This window comes from Calcarisporiella thermophila, assembly GCF_041956535.1.
Source record: "Calcarisporiella thermophila strain CBS 279.70 unplaced genomic scaffold VTP21scaffold_8, whole genome shotgun sequence".
Taxonomy (NCBI): Eukaryota; Fungi; Calcarisporiellomycota; class Calcarisporiellomycetes; order Calcarisporiellales; family Calcarisporiellaceae; genus Calcarisporiella; species Calcarisporiella thermophila.
Genome location: NW_027192198.1, coordinates 1,208,976 through 1,227,488, shown reverse-complemented (window position 1 = coordinate 1,227,488; position 18,513 = coordinate 1,208,976). Strand labels below are relative to the sequence as shown.

Below are 18,513 nucleotides of genomic sequence, written 5' to 3'. Positions count from 1 at the left end.
TTTTCTACATGCTTCTATACGTTTTCTAGTAGTTTTCACCAGGAGAGTTTTTTGTAGGGTATTAAACCCAAATATTTCCTCATAGACAACACCTATATACATAACATTTGTTTATTTGAAAAGCCCACTCTTTCTGCTACTCCTCCGTATACAATGGAATGCCTATTGCTAACTCTCCTCCCAAGAAATATTAATTTATTTCGGAAAATTTCATATTTTATCACTATGAAATTTTCACGGTTTCAACTTTTTATTCTCTTTCTCCACAGACTCATTAAAACAAATGGCCAATATTTAAGATATATAAAATACATTCAGACTACAATTCAGTATATCCACCTCCAGCATTGATAACTTCTTGAATCCGCCTTAGTATCGTATTAATTATCTCTATTATCCTTTGTGAGCAACTCCCAGACGGTATTCACCTTTTCCCACAGGTCGTCTCTTTACCTCATCCCATAGATGCTTTATGGAGTCAAGGTCGAGGGATTATGAAGGCCAATCAAGAACTTGAATCTGGTTGGTATGGAACCATCGTTTGACTAGTTTTCTTTGTGCATTGGATCGTTATCATGCTGGAAGATAATTTCTTTCTTGTCCAGATTGTACCACTGGAGGGTAGCCATCAACTCATCATCAAAGGTTTGTGAATAAAGCTCCGCTTCAAGATCTTCTATAATACGGCATGAAAATCCGATTCCATGAGAAGTCATACAACCCCACATCATTATGCTTCCCGCCTCCGTGCTCACTATGGGCTGTATATGGCGTGCTTGAAGAGGTTCATTGCGCTTCTTCTATTACCACTCTCCCCTCTCATTTCCAAAGATTCGGATTTGGCATTCATCTGAAAAGATGACACGACTCCAATCTTCAGTGGTATAATCTTTATATTTTCTTGCGAACTGCAATCTCCTGAGGTGATGCTTTTTTGTAAGAAGAGATCTTTTTCTCCGAACACTTGCAACAAAATCATTGCGATGGAGCGTCTGGCAAACAGTATTAACGTAAATATCCTGATCAGTGGTCTCATTCCAAAGTTCTTGCGCCCTACTGCATTCTTGCATCCTCAAGTTGTCAGTACATTACGAAAGTGATATCAATATATTATAATCTAACTAATACCATGATCAACTTCCAAATGTGATACAATTTCTATAAAAATAGTTATTCTCTTTCTAATAATTAATACTGAATATAGTATTTAGATCTTGGAAAATACATGAACTCAAAATTCATTTTCTCAATCTGAGAAGTATATTTCTTAGATTGATCATGAATAGGCTCTCATTCGCGAAATAATCTTGCCAAGTTCGTGATAGGCCTCACCCTCCGGAGTCCAAGCCAGTTTTAACTTTGCACTAATCTTTTTAGCCACATTGGTATAGGGATTTTCATTGGTCACGCTTACGCTATAGAATTTTTCGATCGTAGAGGTAATACACTCAGCAGAAATCAAATTTGGATTTGAAGCATTTTCTTGGGAAGTTTTATCGGGGTTGAGATCGAAAGCAATCCCTGCTCCAAGTCTAACCAGCAAGTTTGAATTGCCGGGCTGATCCCCAAAGACTGGCCAGTGGATAGAACCAATCCCACATATTAGACTTTCAAACGCAGAATTCCATCCGCAATGAGTCAGAAAGGCCGAGCAGCTTGTATGAGATAATATAGCTTTCTGAGGTGCCCATTCCACCACGGTAACATTGTTGTATACAAGCACCCCATTCACTGGAGAAACCATTTCTTTGGTGGGCAACGCTTTTTGTTGAGTATTGTTCAGACTCCAAAGTACACTTCTGCCGGTAGCATCGAGTCCTTTGAGAAGCTCAATAATTTGGGCATCACTATGACGCACTACGGTTCCAAAGGAGACGTAGATCACGGAATTTGGGGGCTTCTCATCGAGATATCGCACAACCCAGGATCCAAGAATTCTCTGCTGGATGTTTGAGTCCGCCTGATCGTACTGATAGACCACCCGCCCTTCACATTGATTATGACTTGCTTCATTTCCGTCGTCTATACCAATAGAGTGGAGTGGTCCTACGCAATATACTGGCGTGTTTGGAGCGAAGGACTTCAGATAATTGCTCTCAATGCAATTGGCAAAGTTCTATATTATGCCTTGAGATTTGGCTGCTCGTTGACTAAGCCATTCTAGTCCGTCCTTCATTAATTCTTCGATTGAAGCGTCAAGAGCATTGTTGACTCCTTTTCGTATTTTCAATTCCGTTGTTGAGGGGGTGGCATCAACTGGGGTGGTACCGAAAAAGTAATAGGGAGTAGAATCAAACGGAAATGGCTCAAACATCCCACTGAACATGTCAAGAATGATGCAGGATGGTGGAAAGGTGCTTTTTTTCTTCGATTGTAAGTACTCTCCAATAGCTTTGATATGCTTCGGCATACTGCTGAAAAACTTCTCACTTTCTTGGCTTGATGCCGAGTCAAGTGGATCCACATCATCCTCAATAGGTTCCATGCGTACACTACCATAACGCCCTCGATGAATATCAGAACGATTCCCGGTAGTTGGGATAACCCTCTTCCCTTTCGGATGCAGCAGAAATGATTTTGAGATAAGAAGTGTTACATGTCTTTCAAATTCGCACTTATCATCTCTCTCAGAATAGGAAGGAGTGCTAACAATCCTTTTAGCAAGGGAGACAGCGGGAATGACGTGCCCAAAAGCAGGTGGTGCAGCAATCAGAATATGTGCAACGGGTGAGACCATGTTCGTTCAGATAAGTTCGAAATGATTAAAAGCTGAGATATGAAACTAACCAGTTCAAAATTTGGAATATAAAAATTTCCAGACCCTTTATTTCTGAAAATTGTAATCATGCTCGATACTAACCCAATATCTGTTATTGTAATTGAATACATAAACATGAGTTTACCCTCGGAAGAATACATGAGTTTACCCTCGGAAGAATACATGAGTTCATTCTCGCGAGAAAACATGTATATTCCCTCGGGAGAAATTATTCCATCCTGCATTACAATATATGAAACAGAATAATTGAATTAATCTTGTCTTATTTTAGTCAATCTATCAATAACAGCATGGAGAGTTGATTTGATTTTCAGGTTACTGCAAGAATAGTTAAAAATTTATGGTTCAACACATAATTCAAGATATACACTAACACCTTGATCGGAATTGCAATAAACTTTTGCTCATCATATTATTTTTTGAGTATCTAATATGCTCTCAAGGCTCTTAAGCTACTGTAAGGATACTGGTAACGGCTAGTACAAATGAAAACGAATATGACACCTAAGATTTATCAGCTTTACTCTAATTCTAATTAGCTGACACGAGTATAACCAAAATGAAAATATATTCGTGGGGATTAATTACAAATGGAGTAATTCTATGCTTGATATCAATTTGTCTGCTCTCTTGGCAACAAATGCTTGAAACTATAGGGATTCTTATTGACGAATCCGAACCTTTATGGGAAAGCGCATTAAACCCTAAAACGGTTTCTGAGTCTTAGGTCTCAATCAAATTAAATAGGAAGTGCTTTTTCGAAACTACTATTTTGGTTTGTTTCACTTATTTCATGAATTAGGCGTACCAAAAAAACAAATATAAAAGCAATTTCATGGATATATTACCCTCTATATTTAATATAAAAAACATTATCCCGGTAATATAGACGAATTTTAAGATATGTCATTCCCCCCATGTTCCTATTACAGCGCACAATTATTTTTCGCTACACGTATATTAAAAGCATATTAAAGGTTACACTTTATAGAGATTATAGCGTAGCTCCCCGCTCTGAATTCAGCTAAGCCGAGCCAAGCTTAGACATCAATATTTGAAACCGGCTTTTGCATGGTTTGAAAGGAATTTTCTATTAAAGCTTCTAAAGAAAGGGTTTAATTACTAATCATAGTTCAAAAACGGTTTTTTCTTGTCCAACATCATCTTCCGGAAATGGTTAAGAGCTGTCGAATTCTGTGATAAGACATGTGGGGTGATTTGCATACTTAATATTCTTTAAGAAGACTTATACAACCTGTGGAAATTAGAAAATATTATCAATTACCAAAGAAATAGTGCACATTCGTAGAAAGTTCTAAGTTCTGTCATAGATAAACGGGCTCAATTTACCAACCCGATCGAAGCAATCGATCTGGTTATTTGCTCGACTATTAATACTTTTATATTTGCATTTTTTATTTATGCCTCCGCATATTGTCACTCGCTCTATCTTCATTTACGTCAGGCGAGCTAATTAAAATTTGGCATTTTATATTAGTTAACCCTATGTAATTGGGCTCATATAATGTGGGCAATCAAGCTTTGTTGCTAGTGACGAAATATCTCATGATTATTCTTGGTTGAGACTCCACACTTGCATACGTTGACGTCATGGAACTGTGTATGCCTTTAAGTTTCCTCCAAATATACCGTATGTACTTCTGCTATCCGTCATATCCAAACTTGCGTATCTTGAAGAATTTAGCCCTTGATTCTAATCCAAAGGCCACTGTCTTACTTATGGGTGCTTTTGATAAAGGAAAGTTAATTATGATCACTTTGCTCAAACAATTCTCCAGTCAAATCACGGCAAAAATGATGCTGGATATTATGGATGTGCGGAATTACATCAAATACCGCTGACAACAGATGTGTCTCGTTCAACAAGAGCCGAAGTTATTCAACTCGACATCTCACTGGAAATTTTACTATTGTATCAGTAAGAGCGAATCGAAAACGCAATACAAGTTGTCTACAGCTCATGACTTCATAAATCTGCCTCTAAAGTATAAAATGTAAATGTAAATGTAAATGAGCGAAATCAGTTTACATTGCCCAGGGATCAGAAACAACGCGCTATATTTGCTCGGATCATCATTCGCTATACTAAGATTCTCTCAACTTGATAAAGAAACATCAGGTCTAGACAACGCAGGCGACGGAATTTTGCAACAAAGGTTAGATTGCATAATTCAAGGCCACACCAAAATCACAATTATGCGTTGTTGAGCACCAATGCTTGATAAAATCGCAATGATGGAAGATTATTGTTACAGGCACACAGCTGAGGTTGATAAACAAATCTGAAGAGGGAGATATGCGGCAATGATACAGGGAAATTGGCTCAGAATAAGTGTTAAGAAAAGCATGAATATTAAAATTTAAATGCTGCGCCCTATTTTGACGACATCGAGTCAATTCGAATTACTTTCTGAAGTAGCAACTTCTGATAGGACAAATGAAAGAAGCAAAAAAGTGAGAAAATAAGAGAGCTAAAATAGTCTAATGGGTCCTGAGGGTATAAAATAGTCGAATGATTGAAGAACTGAGGGTCTTTTAATCCAATTACACATAAAAATCTTATTTTAAAATGACATCTTTACCTTGACCTCTATTTGAAAGCCCAATACTCACTTCGCAAGGAAGAAGCAGAGAATCTAAATTAACTCTATAAATCGTGGAACTGCCTCTCTCTACTGGAGCTATAATCACCACAGCAAAATTGCACAGTATTGTCTTGAATTTTATAACGTCGGGCTCAGAGGAGGCATCACCATACCGATCAACCTCTTAAATTAAGTAGTATATTTATCTTACGCCGATACAGAGAACCAATTCGATAAAAAGTATTTGGGAGACCAGCTATTTTGTTGGAGTGCGACCAGGCGTGACTGATAATCTGAAATTGTCGGTATTTTAATTAAACTTGATTTTTACTTGTTTGTGTATAAACTATATTACCTGTTTATGATTTCTTGTTATTCTTAAATAGTTTAGCTATTTGTCTTTCTTTGAACTGCGTGAAGAATATACTCTGATTGAAATTCCAACATATTTTAAGAAGTTTTCATTTCTTAAAGTAGCAAAACCATCGCCTCATACTGAAAATACATATTGTTTTGTATTATTTGTGAATTCTCGTTTGTGATTGACTGAGCTATGACTTTTATTTTTTTTTTTGTCTTCATATTAAGATGTTATTCCTTTTGCTCCACTTCAAATTTATTTCAAACCTTTTATTTAGTAATTTCAAAAGAGATCAGTGCTCTTTTTTGTTTTTAAAGTGACACTATTACTTGCCAAGTTGATTTTCGATTGTTTCGGGCTGCCATAGGCTAACTATTCTCAGCGCATACAGGCCTTGAAGGGAAGCAACGTGAGTGTACTCTACATATTTGAGTGCCACTTGCAAGATAAACCAAGTATTAAATAGAGTTTATATGTGTCTTGTATTTCCTGTTACCTGTTCTCCTCCCTATTTTCTTTTTTTGTGATTTTTTAATCCTACGCGGCATGTCTTTGAAACCTCGAGTACTACCACTATCAACTTATGCAGGCTCGGTGTCCAAGAGCGTTCGAATGGTGCAATGCAAACAACTACGATATTTTCTTGCAACGGCTCCAATGATCATGGTTTCTAATTCCATCATGTGGTATAGTCTTCCAAATGGAACCTAAGGCTGTCTTTGAGAATGAAGTCCTTGACACGATAGTGAAGTTGTTAAGGAATTGATGACAATAATGATATTGTGCCAATAATCCACCAAAAAATTTCGAAAACATACATTACTGTAAATACTGTATAATAATACAAGTTCCAACAACATACATATCAAGGTGTATTGCTTGTAACAGAGAAAAATAAACTATTAGCTATGGAATTTCTTTTTGAAAGATTAATCTCAAGTTGAAGCATAACGAATACTCCTATATACATATAAAATAATCGCCCACCCTTCTGCAAGTAAATCTTTGAAAAAAAACTATCACTTAAATACTTGTCAAACGATTCAAATAAAAAAAGTTTTAGGCTCCTTTTCGCCCCATGAACGTTTCTTAAGCAAAACGGTGCGCGCAACTGCGATCTTTGGCGATAATGCATTCAACTCGACTGATCTTCGGCCAATGATCTCACAGGCGCGTATTTGGGCCCATTTGCGCCCATTGGCGGAAGGCCAGAACTTGAAGCAGTACGACATCACCACCCTTAAGGTTGATCATCGCATATGCACAAATTGGGGCGGTTTGATTGGGCCATCGAAAACAACATTGTGCATGTGGAGCGAGGAGGGAGAAGAGACAATGCAAGCGTAGAAAGACGCGTGGTGTAGAGACTTCGAGAGCGAATGGAGGGACACCGTCGAACAAACTGAAGAGCACCAGCATGACAGCCCTAAGAAGCGGCCGCTGCGGTGGATCCTGCTCATTGCTCGAAGAGCGAAGGGGGAACAGCCTGAAATGACAGCTTTGTTATCTGAGCCCGAAAATACCTCCGAATAGACTGCCAAATCCGCGTTATGTTGGTATGTATAATATTTATTGGCAAGTATCTCTCATATCTCTCTTGCGCGCAAGTTTCCCGAAGCTATGATAGCGGAATGAACCTATCGCACCCTTCATCTCAACTTTCCTTGCCTGGCATTTGTCGATGGGGAAGAAAATCCCAATCCGTTTTGATGGAGATTGTGTTTCTAAAGCACGAATCTACTCAAGCATATACGTGGGCACTCCAGCAGCTATATGTTGTTTGAAAGGAGAACCGACTGAGAACATACATACAGTGATGAGTGATTCCCACCCTGTACTCATGAGAGCTACCCGTAAGTTATACTACATGCTCAGTACCAGCTTTGCTCTAGGCATATAACACAAGATATCCAAATGCATTTGCACCAAAAAGTTGACAATTACATCGACTTTGCATTAGAGCTAATCAATCTATTTAGTTCATAGATACCAGGCTAATTCGCAAAGCATTATAATGAGATAATTAAGTTTTAAATCAAAATGGCAGCTTAACTTCAGCGTTGGTATACTCGTCGTGAAATATGGGCAGAGGCAATTGCTTCAGGATACACTAACTTAGATGTACTTTTGACTCAGTGTGTAGAAGAGCGCTCTACGATTCTCAAGCGTTTCACCAGCTCTCACGCCAGACGTAGCAAACTCTTCGACTCTTTCGACATAATTTTTAACGAGCAAGAGAAACAACGATCATTTTGTTTTTATCAAGCTGTAAATCGACCCAAGTCTTATCCTTTACATCCACTTGACGACTTGGAAGATAGAACCTCTTAATTCGCAACAAGGAGAAAATAAAACACATTTAATACATTATTCGTAATAAAAATTGATTTATAATGAGATGCGGGATAATATAATCTCTATACCAAAACGATAAACATTTCCCAAGCAATGAAATATATACATGATGGGGTGATTTTATATAATGAATTTGAAGATGTAGTACATGCTATGAAGAAAATAATAAAATATATGAGGGCTATTTTTCCAACATCAAGTGTTAATTTCAGGCATCATCTATAGGTGTGATTTTGTAGGAATTGATGTCATAATATAAATTATTCGAACAACTTCATCTTTGTAGGTTTAGCTACAGCAGGAACTGCTGTATTGGCCTTCTAGGGCAAAATGAGATTAATTTGTGTCAGTCCAAAATCACAATAAAATAGATATGCACAATATTCGGCAGCGCCCGTTAGGGTTAAAATTGCTAGACCTAATAAACTTGCCTGATAGTAACCAGTGAAATAAGAGTATTAGAAATGGTAATAATTTTCCTCAAAGAGGCGCTGCACGCCTTTCTCCTTTTTAACCGTTTCAAACACTTTCACCAATTCCGGGGTCTTATCTTCGCTCACCACAGCACTATACGCCTCCTTACCGAGAAATTCCTGAAGTCCAATTAGCATGGTGAAGAGATGAATATCGGCGAGAGTCAATTTGCTCTGCAAATAGTGGCCATTTCCGCCGTGTTTCTTGATAAGCTTCTCATGGAAGGGAAGGAGTTTCTTGGAATCTTCCAGGACGGCATTTTTACAAGCATCTTTTTCGTCTTCTTCGTTTTCGAGGACGTAATATTTCAATAGACCGATCAGGAGCTCAAACAGCGAGTCCATTACCATATCCACCAGAGCATTTTCTTCGTTGGTATTTCCTACCAAACCATGTTCTCGACCAAGATAGCGAGAAATCGCTTGAGATTCAGCAATTTCATAACGCATGCCGTTAGATCTGATCACATAAAGGACCGGAACTTGACCAAACGGAGTGTTGGCTTTTTCGGAAGCCCAATCTTCTACTCCTTTGATCGTGTAGTCAGCCTAGAAAATTCCAATAAATCCAATTGAACGTTAACGGGAAGAAATCAGAAAGTTGGGATGACTCACATTAACAATTTCAAGAATGGTACGGATTGTCGTTGCAAGGCCGGCGTGTTTGAAGTAGTAGAGTTCGTATTTATTTTGAGAAGACATCACTGATAATTTTTTACCATCCGAGGCGATGAAGAAAACTGGATAAAAATTCGCAGATTTACTTCTACTCGACGGATTAGGATATATTCAAGCCCAAGCCAAATTATTAAAACCTAGGCGGTATGAATTCTAATTTCACTTTCAAGTACCACTATTTCCAAAATTAACATCATTATAACAGATTTTGTAACTCTACTTGCAGTATCGGCTTCGAAATTGCTTGATTTCTAGCAGAATCGTTCTAGCTTACCTTTTTATAATAAATAAAAAAGTGTAGAGGATCTTATTTTGAATTTCCTCTTCAATTATTATTGAACGTGCCGCTAGTTTATCGTTCGGAAAATTAAATGAATAAAAAAAGCTCAATTATAAGGACAATGAGTTATAAAAACCCTCATCTTAAAGCAAGGTTCTTAGTTTCGGCTGAAAATTTTTCAATGCCAATATTCTGGTTAGTTTTGGCTATCTTGGGGATAATTTTTCGTGTTGGATGTTCGATGCGCGTGGGCAATTTTGTAGGACTGAAGTCGAACTACATGTTCTTCTTGGAAGCTAGGAATTCTTGCAGGTTTACCGTCTCGATTTCGGGGCTTCTCTAGGCTGGTACAGTAGATAGTTCAAATCCTGTTATTTCGCTGAACATTTTGGATCCTATAGGTTTGATATTCGGTGCCTGTGGGGTACTGCATATTCTCTGACTTCTCGGTCTCATTGTCCGTATTCATTCTATCTGGCGTGGTTTCACGAATGTGCGGGGGGAGTGTTTGCACGGGCTTATATTCTTGATGCTGCCTGTTCTTCTTTGGGCTTTCAACTCGTATCTGGCCAGTAGCCTTACAGTAATTACACATTGGAGTAGATCCTCTTCAAGAAAGGATTATCTTGTCCTCATCGATGGCTAACTGGCAAGGTAAAAGGTTTTCTAAAGGTTCTGTGGTTTCAGAGTTCGGCCCAAGTATGGCGTAGCAGTGGTCTTGTAACCACCCCGTGTTGCCATAGTATTGGAAGTCAATCTGGATGACTCAGGCATAGTTGGACATGACTGCTTCCATCTTTTCTCTGAGGTTTGCAACTGGGTCGCTTATTTTTTTGTTAGGAGTATTTTTATTGAATAGTCTCCAATACAAATTAAAGGCAGGGTACACTTCTATGTCAAAATCACCAAGGTAATGCTCCTGGCCAGCTTTATAAAGAGGAATTACTTGTACCGAGAAAGATACAGAATAAGAAGAATGTATATATGGAAGAATTTCATTGACGCATTTTACTGCATTTCGGAGGAGTTGTAGCGAAGTAACATATAGCTCGATTCCTAGAGTATATTCCGGCCACATCTCTAGTACTGGTACCGTCACCAAGAATCGAACCCAGCACACAACAGTTAAACCCCGGGGCTCTTATGGTATTCGGTCACAAAATCTAAGCTTCTCATTTCGAATATCTCCTTAAACTATCTTGAGCACACGAAACAATAGTTACGTGAATTTAGGGGTATACCGTGAAGATTTTACGTAAGTAAACAAAAGAAAGATTTTCTTATAAAAAAAAAGCAAATAAGACAATAAATTTCAAAACTATTGCTCAATATTCAAAAACTAATCCGCCTCCCCGTTCACTCACGCTTGAATCTCTTCTTATATAACAAAATTAAACTAAATAGAACGAACCGATTAAACAAACTGATTAAACGAACTGAATAAACAAACTAATTAAACAACTAGTTTAACAAAACAGAACAAACTTGAATAAAATTTTCAAAGCGCTAGTAATTTGCCGAAAGGTTATTAAGGTACCATGTGCATAAAGTTAAAGAAGAAAAGAAGTTTTTTCTTTTTTGGCTTGTAGTGGCGCAGTTATGACTGTCTGTACGAAATACCGATATTCCCGTAACGTTAGGGCTGGCTCAATGGTTTAGTGGTATAATTCTCCCTTAGGGTGGGAGAGGTCCTGGGTTCAATTCCCAGTTGAGCCCTTTTTTTATTTTTTTTTAATTATTTAAATTTTATTGTCAATTTTTTTTACTATAATAATAACCTTAGTTTTGTCAATGTTTGCTGATGGTATATTCAGAAAACGAATAAGTTGGATTTAGGGATAATAATCTAGTTCGGACGGAATAAACTTGAAAAAAAAGTGAAACGAACTACCTCTTTTACAATAAATTCAGTATATTTAGTAAATCTCTTGTATGTATATTGAATTACCATGTGCAAGGGCAATATAAATAAAAAGCTAGTTTGGGTGAAGGATCAAGCTAAAGATCAGTCAAGACGAAACGCGCGTTAGTTTTAAATTGCAACTGGATCAAGTTTATAAACAGTAACAAAATGTTGAATAATTAAATTGGTTGGAATATTTGGATGGGGAAGAGCGACGAGGAAAAATAAACATATTTATTATATTATAGGCAATAAATATCGATTCATAGTGGGATGCAGGAAAATATAAAACGAGAAATATGAACTTGAAGCATAAAAATATAAAAAGAAGCAACAAAAAAAAAGTATACATTTTCTAATGCACAAATACTGTTTCAATTGGACCTCCTGTACCATTGTTGGGGGCAGGCTGAATGCCCAATATGTGAGCAAGAAGACCATATAATTCTATGTTTTGGAAAGGAGGGACTATTCGCTCCGCGGTCACATTATTATCCTTCTTGGTGGGCATAAACTCTGGGCCAGCACCAATGAAGATTGCTCGCATAAGCGGATTCTCATTATCATATCCGTGGACCCCCATCGGATGAAATGGTTTGCCCTTTAGTGAATCATATTTACTGTGAGTGATGAACACCCATCCTGGATCTGGAATTGCGACGAGCGGTGCGATACGAGGAGAATTTGAGTAATGAAAGCGTCCAGGGATTTCTTCACGAAGATAGACCTGAAAGTGTGAGTTGGGTTGTCGGCTTGCATTTAAAAACTGTGTATGCAATATCTCAAGTTCGACATCCGTGTCGGGACGAATTCCGAGTAGTGGCCACGCCTCAGGCTCCTTCTGCTTCAGCATATCAGGAGCAAAATCCTCGTAGAAAATAAGGCGATCGTTGCTAGTGGCGGCCATACCATGATCGCTAACCTAAAAAAAAATGCTCAAATCAACCCAATCTGACACAATTTATACTGCTCATGCAAGGTTTCTCTGATTTACCACAATTAAATTTACTATATCTGTAAGATTACGTTTATCCAGCCCATCCATTAATAGCCCAAGCATATCATCCACCATCCGCAATGCAGCGTTAACCCTGTCTGAATCTGGACCAGCAGCGTGTCCAGCTGTGTCAATTGTAGAGACGTATGCCGCAATAAACTCAGGGCGTTGGATATCAGGTAAATCAAGCCACTCAAGAACTTGATCGACCTTTTCAGATAAAGACCACCTTGGGTCATAGTCATTGTGGTAAGTTGGGCGCATATTTCTTACGAGTGTGGAACAACCAGGCCACATGTGAACCGCTGAGCGAAGTCCTTGACGAACAGCTGAAATCCATATCTTGAAAAAGTTGTGTCGAATTAAATCAGAGCAATTCAAATAAAAAGTAGAATAGAGTTATTTATTTACCGGCTCACCACCCCACCACTTTGAGCCCCAACTCTTTTCGGGCTTACTGTATACGAACTCGTCATTAATCACAGGGTCAATAAAGTGGTTACCAACGATACCATGAGATTCCGGATAGAGGCCAGTAACCAGCGTGTAATGGTTAGGAAATGTAACTGAAGGGAATGATGGTTTCATATATTCAGCTCTTACACCACGATTGGCAAGCTTCGTTAAAGATTGGGTGAGATTTCGATCTAAATAATCGGAGCGGAAACCATCAAGGCTAACGACGACTACGGTTGAGTTAAACCAATGGGTGCCGTTAGTCCGTGGAGGATATTTTTGCCCGTATTTAGGAGAACTAGAGGTTTTTGAAAGGGATATGAGAATAATAGCGAATAGAATGGCGATGATGATGAAAGCCCCCGCAACTATTAGTAATATAAAGAGCTTTCTTCTGCCGAAAGTTTCCTAGTAGATAACAGATTGCTTGAATCATTCACATCCAAGGTAATTCAATTAAACTCTTACATTATAAGTAAATTGATTACTTTCTGAACCTGTGGCTTCATGTTGTGCATCATCAAGCAATCGAGCATTCTCACTATCGATCTCAAAATCAACTGCTTCTACATCTTTCCCTTGATTAATTGCTGCACCTAGTTCCTCTTGTTTATTTAGAGGAGTTGGTTTTGAACTAGACATCTATTGATCATATATATAATTCTAGGACGATATTGTGAAAAAAAATTAAAACCTGACAGATTTTCAAAGTTCTTTTTACTGAAGTACAATAAAAATTATATTGATTTGAAAACGAAATTGATTGTGTAATAAATGAGGCGCAGCATTTTACTTTGCTAAGTTAACCTTTATAATTTTTTATGTTCTTCCTATATTACTTCTAATTTGCCTTGAGACTTCGATAAACATTCAAATTTTTGATCCTATTTATAACTTTGAATGTATGTAATTATACTATATATTATGTACTATATATTTAATGAATTATATAATGTGAAAGAGCAGTTTCAAATATATTTCAACCACCTAAAAAGATTGAGCATAAAGTATTTGGATTGTTAGCAAGCTAATAATTTTTTTGTGATTGTATGCTATATTCCTAAATAAATGAGCGATACGAAATTGAATCCTATTTTCATGTCCGAGTCTAATACAGGAGATCATCGATGAGCTTTGTTCATGTAGTATTCACTTGCTATTCTGGCATTCGGTCCTTTTAATCCTGACAAGTGAGCGTTGCGATCATTATATTAAGAATTAAGAGGAAGACTCGTAGGATAAATATTATTATTATTAAAGTACGCCACAGTAGGAAATAATATAGATACGTCGTTAAAACCAACGTCGTGATTTCCGTGTAGCTGCTCAAGGGGGGGAATCCTCAAGTTACTCTAAGTGATACTAGGCTCCGGGTTGAATTGAACGCTTCGCAATAATTTGAATGGATGCAGGTGTAGCTCAAGTTTTGGCAATTGCATAGTCTCTCTTATTATTTGGATCCATATTTTTATTGATGGCATAGCATTTTGATTGTAATTACAGGGTAATTTGCAAACAAATCTACGCTATTTTTAATCTTGTCTCGAAATGGAAGTTGTCTATTTTAGCAAATGAAAATATAAAACAATGTGGGTGGCGCCATGTCTTTGGACTCTTCTTTATCATAATAACTTTGAAAATCTATAAATCTACGTTTCATTAGTCCACATTATGATACAATCTTTGGTCCCTGCTCTCTTCATCGCAAATGTTGCAGCGTATTTGGATTCAAAATACTTTATCACTTTGGATGCCCAGAACATTTTCGCCGCTTTGAAGACAAAACTACAGTACCAGAAACTGTCAGTGTTTAAAAAAGAAGATTGTTGAAGATCATACTAATTAAAATTATTTAGTATAAATATTAAAAAGAAAGATTCACAATCGTATGCCTCTGAATATGAAGTACTCGAACAATCTGCAAAAAATTTTGGAAACAAAGACGCACTTGTGTTCCAAGGTCGTACTTGGAGCTATCAGCAACTCATAAACCGTAATTATAAATATCTTTCTTTGTATTATTCTAATGTAGACTAAAAAGCTTTATACAGATGTCGATAGAGTTGCTGACTGGTATACATCGATAGGTGTCAAATATAAAGGTTAAACATTTATTATATGGCTTGGCAGGGTATAAGGAATTAACATTGCAAAAATCACGATCTTTGTCCCTTCTACTAGACATCGTCGCCATATTTATGACAAATTGCCCCGAGATGTACTTATCTATGCTTGCTCTATTAAAAATTGGTGCATGTGGAGCTTTGGTCAATGCGAATTTAGCTGGTAACTCAACGATAGTCCCCTTGTTTTGTCAACCTGGCTTAATACTGACTCTTGTTATAAAGGGGAACCACTTTTGCACTGTATCAAGATATCTAAAGCCACCAGAGTTATCTGTATTGCTTCTACCTTACCCTCGCTCCAAACTATTAAGGGGATAGAAGTTCACGTGCTGGGAATGGGGAGTTGGGTGAATTGCGAGATGCCATACCCTTATACGGATATTGATTCGTTACCAAAAGCAAGCGAATTTACAGTTCGCCCGCCGGTACAGATGGATGACCTTGCATTTTTTATTTACACAAGTGGAACGACAGGAGTGCCAAAGGTAGTTCAGATAGACACTAGAGTCTATTCTTTCTAATCGTTCATTTATTTTTCATAGGCAGTACCTGTGAAGCATAATATTTTAAGATGTAAGTTCACTTTTGCCTCTATTCTTAAATCAATGATTTACCATGCAATATAGTTCTAGCATTTGCTTCAAATAATTCGGGGATTTTTAATTCAAACGACCGCATATATTGTCCGCTACCGCTTTTTCACGCGACCGCATGTAATGCTGCTAATCTTTATGAAACCCGATTCATAATTTTCAATTGATTATTATTATCTCAATTCTAGTATTTTTGGGCATGATCTCTGCCATTTCCACAGGTGCAACTTTTATACTTGCACCAAAGTTCTCTGCACGCAATACTTTCAAGGAATGCCGAGAGGTGCACGCTAACATTCTAATGCACGTGGGCGAACTTTGTCGCTACCTTGTTAATTTGCCCCCATCACCTGAAGACCGTAACCATGGCATACGCCGATTATATGGGAATGGACTTAATAAATATGTATGGATTCAAATGAGAGAACGTTTTGGAATTCAGAATATCGATGAGGTTTACGCCATGAGTGAGGGTATGTTTCTAACCCATTTATCCGCTTGACTTACAGGCATTTGAGACTATTCTTCTATTCATATTAGGGTCATTTTTTATGATTAATCGGAACAAGGGTCCTCATGGAATAGGTAGCTGCGGGCATTTCGGATTTTTAATTAGGTAATTTAATGAAATTAATAAAATATCAAGCTTTCAAGTTTTCACAATTGTTTTGTTTTTAAAGAAACGTAGTTAAGTTTTGCGTACTCGTTAAGCATGACCCTGTTAGCGAGGAGCTTATTCGTGATCCCAGAACTGGCCTTTGTGTTCCTGTTGCTCCAGGGGAACCAGGAGAAATCCTCGTTAAATTCATTGATGAAAAACTAAAGCGTCCTTATTATGGTAACGAAAAAGCTTATGAACAAAAATATGTTCATAATGTTTTGAAAAATGGTGACAGATGGTAGCTTTAAACAGTCAGTTAATTTAAGTCAGACTCCGACCACAACTAAACTTTTGTTTTTCAAGGTTCCGTATGGGCGATCTGCTAAAATATGATGAAGATGGCTATTATTACTTTCTCGATCGCGTGGGCGATACTTTTCGTTGGAAGGGTGAGAATGTAAGCACTACAGAAATCCAAAATCATCTAGCTGGTTTCCCAGGCATAGTAGAGAGTGTTGTATATGGAGTACCATTAGCGAACTATGAAGGTCAGGCAGGAATGGCGACATTGGTATTAGCGCCAGAAACTGGCGAGCAGTTCGTACTCAAGTCATTGGTTAACTGGCTGAAAGAGAAGGGTGTTCCGAACTATGCCCTTCCGCGATTTATACGAGTGACTGATGAGTAAATTTGCGCATTTATTCCTTAAGATCACTCAGTTCTAACATATTTTCTTTCGTATTATTGAATAGAATCGACATTACCGCCACTTTTAAACTTCAAAAGCATCAGCTGCGAAACCTAGCTATTGAACCAAGGGGGTCAGATCGTATTTATATATTGGACTTTATAAGAAGACAATATCGTTTAATGGAAGAGAACGATTATAATCTCGTAAAATACGGAAAGTTCAAGCTTTAAATATCTTGGGTAGAGTTTTTGAGTATATATAATAGCACTAGCACTAGAAAACCGTCGTATTTTCTACCTTTTTTTCAATCCATTCTTTAATGGAAAATTATAGTTTATAATTTTTTTTATCGATGGAAATGTTATCATATTTAACGATTTTTGAATATTACAATAAAATTAATGATAAATGTGGTTGTCATATGCATTAATAGTAGTAATTGAGTTTATCATGGCGATATCTATAAGTGAGCAGAGAGCAGGCTCGAGAGGGTAGCGAAAGCTAGTGTAAACTAGAATCAAACCTTTACCGCACTTTTCATTTTCAACGACTCGGATATATATACAACATCTACCTAGTTTTAATATTTTTTTACGTTAATTATAATGTTTGTGAATGCTAACTACCTCCAGTGAACTGTGGAATTTCGCGTCGGTGTCCTACATTCATCTCCATCACGATCTACATATTTATTTTGCTCGAGGGAGGAAGTTGTAGCCCGCTTTCTGCCACCTATATTTTTCTCGAATTTCTGAACGTGAAGCTTTTGTAAGAGTCTTATACTCTCTGTGAACCAGTTCAACATTGCAACTCGTTCACTCATACGAATTTGATGTAAACTGTGTAGGGATATGTAATACAACTGTGGAATGCAGAATAGACTCACTGCTTGCTCGAAAAAAAAGTCCTATTCCACCCTGGGCGTATACTTGGATAATAGCCCAAAAATTGTTGACTTAATCAGGCTATCTACAGGAATTACTAGTGATTATTTGGTTGCATGGGTGCCGCCAAATTATTCTTATTAATTGTATTCGGACGCAATTGATGGACAGTGTGTAGGAAGAGGTGTAGCTGGGCACTGGCCTAAAAAACAAGGCATCAATCTCTATCCTTACCTTGCACCTAATCTATCCGTGGGATTCCATGGACATGATGCGGCAAAACGCAGCCTGTTTCGAAGTTCTAGTTATCACCTCTCCTATCACCATGCAAACGGTTTAAACTCCATGGTCGTTCTGTTTTGTAGCGCTTCCTCAAATTTCAAATGCTTGCTGAGACATAATTCAATATCTATGACATTCTCTCAATCCATTACCATTGAAAGAACGTAGTCATTCGTCGCTCTAAAGCCGTATTAAGCGCGTATATACTCTCCAGGAGAATCTCTGACTGCCAGATACCCTACTGAATTATTCGTGGAAAATTCGAAGCTCTCTTTAGTATTCATGGTTTGGTACTCATATTACTTCAAGTTATATTATTCACAAAAAATGTAGTACCAAACGATACCCCTCGAAAAGAAGGATCGATTACCAGTACCACTTACAATAAAAAAAAAGAAAAGAAAACAGGCTAGAAAATTACAAAAAAATAATTCCAATTCGGAGAGTT

General features: G+C 37.5%; 6 protein-coding genes and 1 non-coding gene across 7 annotated transcripts; 3 read left to right on the top strand and 4 right to left on the bottom strand.

The window, feature by feature from the left end:
• Positions 1 to 545: 545 nt before the first annotated feature.
• VTP21DRAFT_11342 (uncharacterized protein) lies at positions 546 to 2,737 on the bottom strand (the record flags this gene model as incomplete). The annotated part of the gene is made up of 3 exons (XM_069390777.1): positions 546 to 754; positions 1,312 to 2,046; positions 2,128 to 2,737. The coding sequence occupies 3 exons, from the start codon at positions 2,735 to 2,737 to the stop codon at positions 546 to 548; spliced, it is 1,554 nt and encodes a 517-aa protein (XP_069252891.1).
• A 3,555-nt stretch (positions 2,738 to 6,292) lies between these two features.
• Positions 6,293 to 7,093, top strand: VTP21DRAFT_11341 (uncharacterized protein; the record flags this gene model as incomplete). The annotated part of the gene is made up of 2 exons (XM_069390776.1): positions 6,293 to 6,432; positions 6,841 to 7,093. The coding sequence occupies 2 exons, from the start codon at positions 6,293 to 6,295 to the stop codon at positions 7,091 to 7,093; spliced, it is 393 nt and encodes a 130-aa protein (XP_069252890.1).
• A 1,466-nt stretch (positions 7,094 to 8,559) lies between these two features.
• VTP21DRAFT_11340 (uncharacterized protein) lies at positions 8,560 to 9,276 on the bottom strand (the record flags this gene model as incomplete). Its single annotated transcript, XM_069390775.1, has 2 exons — positions 8,560 to 9,123; positions 9,190 to 9,276. The coding sequence occupies 2 exons, from the start codon at positions 9,274 to 9,276 to the stop codon at positions 8,560 to 8,562; spliced, it is 651 nt and encodes a 216-aa protein (XP_069252889.1).
• Positions 9,277 to 9,893: 617 nt separating this feature from the next.
• On the bottom strand, positions 9,894 to 10,127 carry VTP21DRAFT_11339 (uncharacterized protein; the record flags this gene model as incomplete). Its single annotated transcript, XM_069390773.1, has 1 exon — positions 9,894 to 10,127. The coding sequence occupies one exon, from the start codon at positions 10,125 to 10,127 to the stop codon at positions 9,894 to 9,896; it is 234 nt and encodes a 77-aa protein (XP_069252888.1).
• Positions 10,128 to 11,176: 1,049 nt separating this feature from the next.
• On the top strand, positions 11,177 to 11,248 carry VTP21DRAFT_t101. The gene has a single exon. It is a non-coding gene; the product is annotated as a tRNA-Pro (tRNA).
• Positions 11,249 to 11,790: 542 nt separating this feature from the next.
• VTP21DRAFT_11338 (uncharacterized protein) lies at positions 11,791 to 13,530 on the bottom strand (the record flags this gene model as incomplete). Its single annotated transcript, XM_069390772.1, has 4 exons — positions 11,791 to 12,357; positions 12,430 to 12,774; positions 12,844 to 13,296; positions 13,357 to 13,530. 4 exons carry the CDS (start codon positions 13,528 to 13,530, stop codon positions 11,791 to 11,793), a joined length of 1,539 nt encoding a protein of 512 aa, XP_069252887.1.
• Positions 13,531 to 14,559: 1,029 nt separating this feature from the next.
• VTP21DRAFT_11337 (uncharacterized protein) lies at positions 14,560 to 16,896 on the top strand (the record flags this gene model as incomplete). The annotated part of the gene is made up of 11 exons (XM_069390771.1): positions 14,560 to 14,690; positions 14,745 to 14,881; positions 14,940 to 14,990; positions 15,070 to 15,174; positions 15,237 to 15,499; positions 15,557 to 15,587; positions 15,641 to 15,727; positions 15,796 to 16,080; positions 16,148 to 16,223; positions 16,288 to 16,506; positions 16,572 to 16,896. The coding sequence occupies 11 exons, from the start codon at positions 14,560 to 14,562 to the stop codon at positions 16,894 to 16,896; spliced, it is 1,710 nt and encodes a 569-aa protein (XP_069252886.1).
• Positions 16,897 to 18,513: the final 1,617 nt, after the last annotated feature.